At 42.6% G+C, this 13,845-nt stretch overlaps 1 protein-coding gene across 2 annotated transcripts in view; it reads left to right on the top strand.

Annotated features, from left to right (window-relative positions):
* Positions 1–1,718, top strand: part of LOC141096565 (phosphatidylinositol 3,4,5-trisphosphate 3-phosphatase TPTE2-like) — a 92,037-nt gene extending 90,319 nt beyond the window's left edge. For both annotated transcript variants that reach the window (XM_073583284.1, XM_073583285.1), the window contains exon 19: positions 542–1,718. In XM_073583284.1, coding sequence (XP_073439385.1) covers positions 542–641 — 100 coding nt within the window. In that variant the 3' untranslated portion in view covers positions 642–1,718. The remainder of the gene's footprint in view (positions 1–541) is intronic.
* Positions 1,719–13,845: the final 12,127 nt, after the last annotated feature.

Raw genomic sequence — 13,845 nt, 5'->3', positions numbered from 1 at the left:
TTGCACCTAATGCTGTGCTGTTGTGGTTTTTTATCTTTGCACTTAATGCTGTGGTTGTTATTTTTTCGTCTTTGCACATAATGCTGTGCTGTTGTTTTTTTGTCTTTGCACCTAATACTGTGCTGTTGTTGTTTTTTGTCTTTGCACTTAATGCTGTTGTTGTTGTTTTTTGTCTTTGCACTTAATGCTGTGCTGTTGTTGTTTATTGTCTTTGCACTTAATGCTGTTGTTGTTTTTTGTCTTTGCACTTAATGTTGTTGTTCTTGTTATTTTTTGTCTTTACACTTAATGCTGTGCTGTTGTTGTTTTTTGTCTTTGTACTTAATGCTGTTGCTGTTTTTTGTCTTCGCACTTAATGCTGTTGTTGTTTTTTGTCTTTGTACTTAATGCTGTGCTGTTGTTGTTTTTTTGTCTTTGCACTTAATGCTGTTGTTGTTGTATTTTGTCTTTGTACTTAATGCTGTTGTTGTTTTTTGTCTTTGCACTTAATGCTGTTGTTGTTTTTTGTCTTTGCACTTAATGCTGCTGTTGTTGTTTTTAGGCTTTACCTTTCTAAAAATGAATTGGACAATCCTCACAAAGAGAAATCAGGAAAACTCTACAGTGAAAAGTTTGCAGTGGAATTAAACTTTGAATCTTGACACTCTGTTTTCGGTTTAGACACATCTCGAATGTCTGCACCTCACTGTGACAATCCTGGAGAATCTAAAAGGCGTCCATGTGCCATATTTTTTGTATTATTATAAACTTTTTTTATACAGCTGTTGATATGCATATGATATAAATGTGATATAGACATATGTATGTGTGATACGTTTTCTTTTATGCAGTAAACTCTGGTTAGAGATTAAGGAGAACCTGTCATGTCCCAAAATGCTATTCACGTACAGATATGGGGTTAATCTGCAGGTTTATAGCATTCAAAAGCTGTGGAGCGGCTGCACTGAGAGCCTGGCTACCGGGAAGAAATAAACTTTATTCCTCCTGGTAGCCTCAGGCTTTCAGTCATAGAGGTGCAGCTTCAGTCACAACTCAATACAGTCAGCAGCAGCTGTAACCACTCCCCGGTACTGACTGACAGCTGGCTCTGTACTGATGCACTGCTGAGCCAGCTGTCAGTCACGGCCAAGCAAGGTTATAGCCGCCGCTCACTATATGCTGAGCAGTGACTGACGCTGCGCCTCTGTGACTGAAAGCCTGAGACTACTGGGATGAATACAGTCTGAATACATGGATTGTTTGTTAGGCAATCCCTGAATGTGTCGAACAGCCGCGGGGACTCATGTTTTTCAAGCACGCCGAAGTCACTCGGTTAGCACAAGGGCATGCTCAGATAACACCTTATTCGAGCGCGCTCGCTCATCACTCAAGATGATAGTCTTGATGAACCGGACCATGATGATTATGTTGCATTTTTATTTTGTTTCAGTTTTCTATAAAAGTTACAGAAAAATATTTCAGTAAGTACTACAAAAACAAACAAAAATAAACATAATAAATCTAATGAAAACTATTCACATGATATTGCTCTAACAGACAAATTCTATTTTTCACTAATTTCCTCAAAATGTCCCATACTTTTTTTTTTACATGACATTTTATTTATTTTACATTAAATCAGAAGAACAGCAATGTTAAACTTCATGTGGAAATGTCCATTACAATACTGTATGAAAGCACTATGTTTTTTTTAAATAAAGGAACAATGTCTTACCCGACTTATCTAGGTTTTTATTCCCAAGTTGTCTTAGGCTGGTTTCACACTAGCGTTCGGCAGAGCTGTGGAGGGCTGCGTAGTTCCTCCGTGAAGCTCCGCCCACTGCCACACCTCTTCCTTCAGCTCCGCCTATGTCAGCATGCATCCTGCGTACCCTATCTTTAACAATGGGTACGTAGGCCATGCAGATGTCTCCGCATGCGTCGTTTTGACGATGCGGCGACTGCAACAAAATGCAACGTGCTGCGTTCGATGCAGGTCGACGCAGCGTCAAAACAACGCATGCGGAGGCATCCGCATACATCCGCACGGCCTGCGTACCCAATGTTAATGATAGGCGGAGCTGAAGGAAGAGGTGCGGCAGTGGGCGGAGCTTCATAGAGGAACTACGCAGCCTTCCGCAGCTCTGACATCCGCAAATGTGAAGCCGGCCTTGGGCTGCGTTCACATATCCATGTGACACCTCCTAGTGCTGACCAATAGACTTTCACTGATCCATACACACAACAACTTTTAAAATGGATCTGTGAGACTCGGAGCAGGTCATATTCTCATATGTTCTCGGCCTTCCAAGTCTATCAGGATCCATATAAAATGGATGAAACAGAACACATACATTGTAATTCAGTTTTCCCTTCCATTTTATAATTTTTTTTATTTGTTTATTCCATGTTAGAACATTCGTTGCCTTTACAAAAAGAAGTTATATCCTGAACAACTTGTTTAAAGGCAACCTGTTGGTAGGCCAAACCCTCCTAAGCCGTCTATATGGGCATGTGGGTCAGCAGAATCTGAACATAATGATATTTTGATATCTGCGATCTGATGTCTTATTCCAGAGAAATCCACGTTTTTCTTACATGTAAATGAGCTGTTAAGATCTATGGGCCGGACACTGATCTCCCTGAGAATCTGCCTCCAGAGCTTATTTATAATAAGAGGGGGAGTTACCAGTATGACGTGTGATGGCTGTTCGCTGCTCTCCTGATTTCACTGCAGAACTATGTGTGATTATATCTAACACATCTGTGGCTTCCTCTCAGCTTCCATCTCACAAGCAGACAGGGTTACAATACAGCAGAGCTGTGAGAGCTGCAGCTGCTAATGTGTTTGTTATTAGACAGAGTTCAGTTCTGCTGTTCTTTATTGGTTACATGTCTCCCATTGGTAATGACTCCTTTTATTTATAATAATCTCTGGAGGCAGATTCGCAGGGAGATCTATGTCCGGCCCATAGATCTTAACAGTTCATTTACGTATTAAGAAAAACATGGATTTCTCTGGAATAAGACATTGGATCGCAGATAAAGGTATAATTTTATTCATCTTCCTAAGAACTACATGTCTCTATAGACGGCATAGGAGGGCTGATCCTACTGACAGATTCCCTTTAAGGAAGAAGTGGGAAATGGCAATGTACAGCACAATGGAAAGACAAAGGAATTCTTTTTAATATCTATCATTAAAAGGTTATTCCCGATGTCATAACTTATTCTCTATAGATAAGGGGTAACGTGCTGACTGCTGGGAGACCAACTGCTGGGGCCACCAGCGATCTTGTGGTTGTAGCTCTGAAATCCTGAGGACGGGGCTCTGCAGCCCGGCGTCCATGCTCAGCCTCCGCTACATTGTCAATTGGACTGCCGAAAATAGAAGAGAGCAACTCCCTGCTTTCTCCAGCAGTCTCATAAGCAATGAATACAGACGAGTTCCAGAATCACTTCCGTTTCATATGGATGTGATATAAATCGTGATTTTGGGAATAACCATGTAAGTACTAGTTTGGATAAACACTATTATGACCACATTTTCTTTCTATCTGTAAAACTTTGGGTTTATGTTGCAGTTTTCATAAATTTACACTGATTGTGTAAAACCCAAATCTGTTTTGCTTTGAAAGCAGAAAGTTTTTGTCACCAAGGTTAAAAGCTGCGTCCCCTCTACAATATCACAGGTATTTTCTATTTTAAAAACACGTTTCTTGTCAAAACATTCTTACACGACAAGATCTTGTGAGAAGCTTTGGGGAAGGAATTTTTCAGCCTCAGAGGTTCAACCTTCCTTAAGGCGCTAAATCTTGTTTATTGGTGAGCGAAAATGGATTTACTGCAAACTACTAGAAAATTGTTTAGGTAATGTTGTGAAAATAAATGAGAAGTCAAGTGTCAATAATCCCCATCCTATCGACGCTTTCTACAGTTATCAACCATGAATTTGCTGGTTTAACTAATTAAAGTGGACATGTGACTACTTTTCAAAGTACAAACTACATACATTATGAAATAGTTTCCTTAGACCTGCCGAGGCTGGTGTACTTACTCTGAATATCCATGTCACAATAGCTGTTTAATTCGGATATTAAAATGAGTTCTAGCTGGACTCAAAACATGCTCAGTTTAATATCAGGACGGAAAACCTTAAAATATAATTACACCACCAGTCTGCCATGGATTGTAAAAGTAAGTAAACCAGGCTGAAGACATCTATCCAATAATACACAAATTTTCCATTAAGAAATCTGCTTTATAAGTCTGGACATCAGTGTTAAGGATCAAAGGCTTGTTGGAAAAAAAAACTGGAATGGGAAATGGAACAGCATGAAGTTATCACTGATTCGTTTTCAGTTAGTAAAGAATACTCACATACACAATTTTCCCACCTTAAAGTACAGTTTCACCCCCCACAAACTATTTATTTGTGCATAAAGTAGCTGTTTCAAATACAAGTCCAAGAATATCTTTACATGGCCTGTCCGTTCCTCCATTAGTGAGAAATCAGCGTTTGTATTGATATATAAAGGAGGTTGTAGGTCTGATGCCTCTGTCACTCCAGCTCTATACCTCACTCAGTGCCGCTTCCTTCTGCTTGACTGACGACTCCTTTGCCTGAAGCCATGCAGCATACAGGCTGGCAGTCAAGCAGGGGAAGGTGGCACTGGATGAAGAATATAGCTGGAGTGTCAGAGGCTTGAGATCTACAAACAGTTCTTTGGCCTTATTTGCATATCAGTTCGAACGCTGATTTCTCTGTAACTGTGGAACAGATTGGCCATGTAAAGGTACTGCTGAAATTGTTTCTGAAACAGCTACAGGCATGTGTTACAGAACCCCCCAGCACACCGAATAGGAGATGTATGCCCTTACTGCAGCAACCGACCGGCTGCGACCCCCTGGGCAGAGGTAAACAAGATATCCCACTTCTGACCTCCCCCCACCTTTGTAAATCCCACCGCTGCCACCATTGTAACGGGGTCTTCTGTGCTGTAATACCTCTTACATTACCACCCCGTTTCTCAGGAGGTTCACTCTGCTTTTCCTCACTTCTGGATGAAGGACGCTGGTTCGAAAGGCTTGTAACATGGGAACATATAAAAGATCACTGCTACTCCATGTATTTCCAGTGTAACAACATTTTACTCATCAGTCTCAGAATATATATACATACAGAGGGCAGGAAAACCAATGTGTGTCGCGCCAGTAGATAACAGGCTCCAATTTAGACGCCAGACGCACATTACAATAGCCGTGGGATTTACAAAGGTGGGGGGAGGTCAGAAGTGGGATATCTTGTTTACCTCTGCCCAGGGGGTCGCAGCCGGTCGGTTGCTGCATTAATGGCATACATCTCCTATTCGGTGTGCTGGGGGGTTCTGTAACAGCATGTATACATAGTTTTGGGGGTGAAATGTTGACAGATTCCCCTTAAGAAGGGCCCATTCTATGAAGATTCCTGTCTGTCTTCTGTGCTATTGCTTCTGGTCTAGTGAGTACCATTGCCTAAAAAAAACATGCACAAAATTCAGCAGATGGATTATTTTTTTAAGTAGAATCCCAGGAGGCTTCTGAAAAATGCTGTTTGGTAGTCATGCACCAGATGGATACTCGACAACAGTCCTTTTTGAAAAGTTGCAAATAATGAATTAGGCGAACACATGTGGAAAACCTAAACATCACCCACAGTGGCAAAAAAAAAACAGGAGAACACATATAAAAAAAAGACTTAAAAAGGCACAAATTCAAAGATGAATTTAGGGCAAGTAAAAACGAGTAGCAAAATACCAAAAAAATCCACAAAAAACAGGCACAAATGCAATGATGAATAGGTCTAAAGCTATTGTATTAGTCTCTATAGGGCCAAAAGAAGAGAGACTTTCCATGCCTCCTGTAAAGTGGAGGTACATGTTCTCATTATCCAGGAGCTAAGGGAAAGGGACCAATCAAGGCACCATGTTTGGTGTTTGTTTGTGGAGCCTCAATCTTTCAGGGGAATTGTGTTCATGCAGACAGTGATTTTTGCTCTACATTTTACAATACACAAGTAGGGCAGAACGAAATGTTCTCCAGATGATGACTTAATTGCTAGCGACTTTTCGCATTGGGCTAAAGAAAGCACAGGTACAGAGACTAGAAGGATCTGGTTTGTATATACGAGTACTGAGCAAACACTGTAATCAGACATTGGTTGCTGTATCTGAAATGTTCTAGCTGCTTCTTGCTAATAAAATTACAACAAGCTAAAATCGGGACACTTTGTTCCGCTGTGCTGCCAAACCGGTATTTACATCTGGGTGGCACACTGCAAGCAGAAGCCAAAAAGCAGATGTGACTCCTGATCATTAGGGGCAAGTATTCTCATTCAGCCACCTGTTTTTTTTTCCACCTGGAAAAGCTCTTTTTGAATTTTGCGCAAAATTCATGAGCCGTGTGTACCATTTTGATTAAATTAGTGCAAAAACGTCACCGAATACTAGTAACTTAAAAAACGCAAATTGTGAATCAAATTATTTTTTTTTTCTTACTGTTTTCTTATTAATAAGAAAAGATCATAAATATTCTCTAAATGTAAACTTGGATGTGGACATTTTTCATGTAGTATTGCCTGTGACTCACTTGCACTACACATTACATATCTGAGACAGTGAGGGGAATCATATGCGAGGGCCGTGATGTATCCCCCCAGAATGTACTCAGAACCATACTGAACTGCTGGAGTGTATTGTAATCACAGTCACGGCTGTGGCTACCATGCAAAATAAAAGGAAGCATGGACTGGGTGAAGTTATTTCACCAGGTCCGTTTAGGAAAACCCGTCTTGGGCTTTTAGTTTTGGAGAGATGTGTAGGACGGTAGTGGGAAGGATCTCTCCCTCCAGTCCAGGTCTTACAAGTGGCCATGGTTGTCATTTAAACCTGCAGTTAAGGTTTGCTTGTGTTTGTTTTTTATGTTTGGATTTCACATGCACCAGAGCAGATCATATGCCTGACTGTGTGAAGCTAACACAGGCGAGAGCCAGCGATGTGGGCGAACACGGTAGCACTGAGAACCTCATGGGGGGACGCACGTGCCAGGAGCACTGGACATTATTTACAAATTCCAGTCTGCGATCCGGAGTTGAGCGATTTCACGTGTGTAGCATTTGGACAATAAAGGACGCTTACTTAGCTTGCCTGGGTCACTCGCTCACTAAAGTAACTTGCGGAAACGCCGCTGCCTTACACATACTTGAAGTTCCAATTTCCGCTTATAAACAAATCGACCGATGCTATTTCGACAAGATAGATGTTTCATATCATGACATGATTCATATGCAGTGAGAATAAATTTGGACTCCCAGAAATTTGCAGCCGTCCTCTTCCTTGCTGCTCAGCCGTGCCATCTTTAGGCACAATTTGGGAAAACATTTTCATTACGGTAATAGAGAAAAAGCAGCACTGTACTTATTTCCTTCTTTGAAAACAAGTCTCTGCATGTTGCACGGCATAACTAATACTTTGGAGGTGATATTTGGCTGCTTTGCAAGCGACTAAAAATATAAAACCAATGTAAATATACAGAAAGGATCAGGCATTAGGCTCACAAGCGTTGCACACGACTGTTGATCAAACACTATTATGTCAGGCTATATTGCCCAAGTATGTGCATATAGTCGTCCTTATCTCCTATGGCAATATTTTCAGATCCGTGGAGATGCTGAGGGCTCAGGCAGATAGTGCATAAAAGTCACTGCTGACTCCATAACTGAAAAGTCGAAACCTCCTCTGGCATTAACATCAGCACAAAAACTGTGCAACAGGAGATTAATGGCATGGCTTTCCTTACATCATCAAGCACAACGCCTAGCATTGGATTGAGTGGTGTAAAGCACGCCCCACTGGACTCTAGAGCAGTGGAATCGAATTCTGTGAAGTGATGAATCACTGTCACGGAGATACCGCGACAAAGAGGGTCCAGAATATTGCGGTGTCTGGTTACACGAACTCCTGAACTGATTAGAACTGCGTCACCTTCCTATTAAACAGTGCAGAGTTTCCTTGCTTGGTTATTTTAAGAGTTAATCAGTTCAGTTGATCTCCTGGAGCTCTCCATCCTGAATTGTGTGAGCTGTTCTGTGTTGGCCATTCCCCTCTGGTATATATGGTCGCCACTGGGACTTGGGAGTTGTCAGTAATAGTGGTTTTACTTCCTGGTTTGGTAGTATAAGAGAAGTTCAGTATTTGGAGAAGGCAGTTGGAGTTTTTCAGGAGATTGCTGCGTGAAGTTGGTTTTAGTGTTTATCCTTATCCTCTCCCAAGTGGTTTGTGCCTCTTATTCCTCCCATTTCCCACTCTGTTGTTTTGCAAGTGTATTTGTATGATTGTAGTTTTCTTTTATTCCTGTCTGTTAACCTCATCTGTCAAGTTAGTGTTTTCCAATACACGTCGGCAACACTCCTCCCTGGGTGGGGAAGGGTAGATATAAAGGTTAAGACAGGAGCATAACAAGGTACGAGACCCCAGCATCTCCACCACATTACATTATGTACATTTATTTTCATTTTGCAGAGAGAAATAAGTATTTGATCCCCAACCAACCATTAAGAGTTCTGGCTCCTACAGTCCAGTTACATGCTCCTAATCAACTCGTTACCTGCATTAAAGCCAGCTGTCTTACATAATCACCTTTATAAAAGACTCCTGTCCACAAACTCAAAAAATCAGTCAGATTCTAATATCTAAAACATGGGCAAGACCAAAGAGCTTTCTAAGGATGTCAGGGACAAGATCATAGACCTGCACAAGGCTGGAATGGGCTACAAAACCCTAAGTAAGACACTGGGTGAGAAGTAGACAACTGTTGGTGCAATAGTAAGAAAATGGAAGAAATACAAAATAACTGTCAATCAACATCGATCTGGGGCACCATGCAAAATCTCACCTCATGGAGTATCCTTGATCTCAGGTGAGAGATCATCTTAAAACTGCACGTGGGAACTTGCTAATGATCTCAAGGCAGCTGGGACCATAGTCACCAAGAAAACCATTAGTAACACATTATGCCGTAAAGGTTTAAAATCCTGCAGTGCCCGCAAGGTCCCCCTGCTCAAGAAGGCACATGTGCAGGCCCATCTTAAGTCTGCCAATGAACACCTGGATGATTCTGTGAGTGATTGGGAGAAGGTTCTGTGGTCAGATGAGACAAAAATTGAGCTATTTGGCATTAATGATTTAGAGATGATCTGCACAGAGGAGTGGACCAAAATTCCCTCTGACATGTGCGCAAACTCATCATCAACTACAAAAAACGTCTGACTGCTGCGCTTGCCGACAAGGGTTTTGCCACCAAGTATTAAGTCTTGTTTGCCAGATGGATCAAATACTTATTTCTCACTGCAAAATGCAAATCAATTTATATAATTTATACATTGAGATTTTCTGGATTATATTTTTTATATTCTATCTATCAATGTTAAAAATTTAATCTATCCTTAAAATTATAGGGTGTTCATGTCTTTGTCAGTGGGCATACTTACAAAATCAGTAAGGGATCAAACAATTATTTCCTTCACTGTATATGGGGTAACTGAAAACATGTCCCCGGAAATATGGTCTGGATAAGGGTGTGACCATCTCCAAGGGGTGATCTTTTGGAGGGATTTCATTGTGTTAATCTTTGACCAGCATTCAAACCCTCATCAATAAGCTGCAGCTACAGTAAAGTCTTCCTGCTCTGGAAGGCATGGCTCATCTCTGAATTACAAGCAAAGAACATCGATTTCAATAGGCACTAGAGATGAGCGGATTGCGTTGCTCAACAACAGTCCAGGTCAGTGTTCTCTTGCCATTGACAGAAGCTGTGTGAATTTCCTTACCCTTTGGGATTCCAGGCTCAGCTTATGAATAGCTGGGCTGGAAGTCGTCACTGATGTGTTGCACAAATGACATCACACCTGGCCGATGCAAGCAACCCTTTAAAGGGAACCTGCCAGTTTTTTTTAGCTTATAAACTATGCCCACCACCGTTATAATCATGGAAGTGGAGTTCTTACAACCTCTTTACTGCTGCATACCTCTGAAAGTGTTTTATACATGTCCCACTCTGCATGGAAATTGTGCAGTCCGGTCGTTGAATTTAGATTGTGATCAGCGCCGTCCATTTCCCTTCAAACATCCCCTCTACTGCCTGAATGGACGAGGATAACGTCTAGATGTAATCCACGCAGTGCTCGAGTCTGTACAGTGGAATCAGAAACCAGCAGTGCAAAGTCAAGTAGTGTGCATGCGCCAGCTCCACTTGTACATCACCAGTGACGCGTGCCTGCTCAGACCTCTGATTCCACTGCGCAGGCGCAACACTTTGCGCACTGCATTGATGACGTAGAGACATCATCCACTTCCATCAAGATAGATGTTTTTTTTTTTACACCTAAACCACCACAAATACATTGTAACCCTGCTCTATTACTCTCTGTATTCCAGTGCATGTGCCGAGGATGTCTCCTTATGGTGCATTAGCAGTAGTGAAGGGTGCGACGGGCATATTTTTGCACTGCACTAAGTATTTCAGGCCGGTAGATCCTGCTTCACTGCACGTGCCAGAAATAGACGTTGGAATAATATATCTTTCTCTTAGGGTCCTCCATCAAGCCATAGCTGATAGATTATGAGTGTGGCAAGCTTGAATTCTTGTGGAAAATTTAAAAAATATATATATAAAAATAATTATATATATATACGGTAATTATTATTGTTTTTTTAAATTATATTTATATATATCACGGCGCCGTGCTTCAGTCTCTCCGTGTTGTTTGTCATCAATCCCTGCAGAAAAATCTCGCTATTTGGACCTCAGAACCGGAGAAGCCCCCGGACCTCGGCGAGCGGGAAACAGGCGCTGATGACACGGCGGAGCCACGGCCGGAGGAGCAGGGAAACCGCGGCCGCATCGTGACAGCGCAGGAGTCTGCGTGACGTCAGGACGTGTGACACGCAGCGCCACCTTCTGGAGGGAACATGTATGTGTTCTGGCTGCTGCAATACCATCATCACCCATCTTTCCTGAACCCCCAATCACCCTGTATCTCTCTATCACTGGTATGTGTTGTAGCTGCTTTCTCACCTTATTTCCTTCATTGTAACACACAATTTGGCCTTATCTGTCCATTCGAATCTATCTCCTTTTGCATTTTCTCTCCTGACTTCTAATTAATCGTCTCCTGTGTCTGTCCAGTCTCTCTGGCTGCTCCTCCCTTTCTGATCACACCTGGGCCCTTTCATGTGCTGTTAAGTTACTATAAATTCAGACTGAGAGGTCTGTCTGGACCTCGGTCTGGCTGTCATTCCAAGGATGTCTTCTAAGGATAAAATGTGAAATAATGCCTGAAGTGACCAGAAAGTACGACTAACCACTGCGTTTAGATGTACTAAATTTCTTTTGCCTTCTAAATTACTCTCACCATGCTGACATATGCTCTAACAGTTTTGGCTCCATTAATCCTCACTCTCCTTCGCTATCCGCAAACCCCAGCACCCGCTAACCAAATAGTAATCTCTCCTTCCCTCTTGCCTCACCACCTGACCTCCTCTGCTGAACTGCTCCTCAACCTCAGAGCTCTCTTAATAAAATACAAAACAAGCCACCCAACCTCCTCCCACATGCTCTCCCTCTCTCTTCTTCTCCTCACTGCTGGCGATATATCTGCCAACCCTGGACCCCCACAGCTCATACCTCCCATTATTACCCCCTTCTTTCGCTCCAAAACAAACACAAACACCTGAAATCTTTTCCACCTCAAATCCGTACCCATCACAACCACCACCCTGCTCCCACTCTCTGGGGCACTCTGGAATGCCCTCTCCTTCTGCAATAAACTCCATGTGATTCACGACCTCTTTACCTCTCGTAATTTTCCCTTCTTTGGCCTCACCGAAACATGGCTGACACCCTCCTACACTGCCTCCCCTGCTGCGCTTAGTTATGGCAGCCTCCAATTCACCCACACTCCATGCTCTGGCAACAGAGATGGTGGAGGAGTGGGCCTTCTCCTTTCTTCCAACTGCACCTTCAACCCAATCCCACCTCTTCCCTCCCTTGTCCTCCCCTCTTTTGAAGTCCACTCTGTCCGCATCTATTCTCCCTCCAACCGGCCATCATATACCGACCTCCAGGCCCGACCACTGCCTTAATTGACCAATTCTCTACCTGGCTCCTTCACTTCCTCCTGCCTCCTTCTGCTGACATTCCCACCATCATCAGGGTGACTTCAACATCCCCACTGACACCCACGAGTCAGCTGCCTCCAAACTCCTGTCCCTTACTTCATCTTTTGGACTTACTCAGTGGTCCACCTCAGTCACCCACACAAATGGACACACATTAGACCTGGTCTTCACCTGCCTCTGCTCTTTTGAACTTCACCACCTCCCCTCTTCCTTTATCTGACCACCATCTACTCACTTTCAAATCCCTGTCCTCCTCACCTGTCACCCATGTCCAGCAGCATGCGCACCCCCTGCAGAAACCTCACATATCTAGACACTCACATTCTCTGACTCTATCCTACCACTGTCCTCCATATTTTCACTCCAGGACACAGACACTGCCACTACTTTCTACAATGCCACTCTTGCATCAGCCATCGACTCGGTCACTCCTGTCATGCGTAACAGAGTGCGACGAATCAATAGACAACCCTGGCACAATAACATCACTAAAAAGCTTCGGCAAGCATCCAGAATTGCAGAACGGCGCTGGAAGAAAACGCATTCGCAAGACGACTTCACTGCACTCAAACAAGCAACACTTGAATTCAAATCTGCCCTCACTTCTACTAAACAGGCCTACTTTACATCCCTTGTATCTTCCTTATCCCACAACCCCAAACAGTTGTTTGGTCGTAAATGGCTGCACATCCAGTTGGAAGAATATCTCAAGTGGGGTACCACAGGGCTCTGTCCTGGGCCCTGTATTGTTCAACATCTTTATCAACGATTTAGATGAAGGAATTGAGGGTAAACTGATTAAATTTGCTGATGACACAAAGCTAGGAGGGATAGCTAATACTAGAGAAGAGAGAGAGAGGATTCAAAAAGATATAAATAAACTGGAGAAGTGGGCAGCAACTAACAGAATGGTTTTTAACAGGGAAAAATGCAAAGTACTACATCTGGGCAATAAAAATGAAAAAAGCATATACAGAATGGGAGGAAAAGGCCTAAGCAACAGCACATGTGAAAAACACTTGGGTATACTAATAGATCACAGACTGAATATGAGTCAACAGTGTGATGCAGCAGCAAAAAAGGCAAATGCAATTCTAGGATGTATTAACAGAAGCATACAGTCTAGATCACGTGAAGTCATTATTTCCCTCTACTCCTCTTTGGTCAGACCTCATCTGGAATATTGTGTCCAGTTTTGGGCACCACATTTTAAAAAAGACATCAACAAACTGGAGCAAGTTCAGAAAAGAGCAACCAGAATGGTGACCGGTCTGCAAACCCTGTCTTATGAGGAAAGGCTGCAGGATTTGGGATTGTTTAGTCTGCAAAAGAGAAGACTGAGAGGAGACTTAATAGCTGTCTACAAATATCTAAAGGGCTGTCAAATTGTAGAAGGATCAACTTTATTCTCATTTGCACAAGGAAAGACTAGAAGCAATGGGATGAAACTGAATGGGAGGAGACACAGATTAGATATTAGAAAAAACTTTTTGACAGTTAGAGTGATCAATGAGTGGAACAAGCTGCCACGAGAAGTGGTGAGTTCTCCTTCAATGGAAGTCTTCAAACAGAGGCTGGACAGACATCTGACTGGGATGATTTACCTAATCCTGCTTTGAGCAGGGGGTTGGACTAGATGGCCCAGGAGGTC

This window comes from Dendrobates tinctorius, unplaced genomic scaffold, assembly GCF_039654945.1.
Source record: "Dendrobates tinctorius isolate UK_male_01 unplaced genomic scaffold, ASM3965494v1 ptg000075l, whole genome shotgun sequence".
NCBI lineage: Eukaryota > Metazoa > Chordata > Amphibia > Anura > Dendrobatidae > Dendrobates > Dendrobates tinctorius.
Note: the sequence above shows the minus strand (reverse complement) of the source record. Positions and strands in the feature narration are given on the sequence as shown.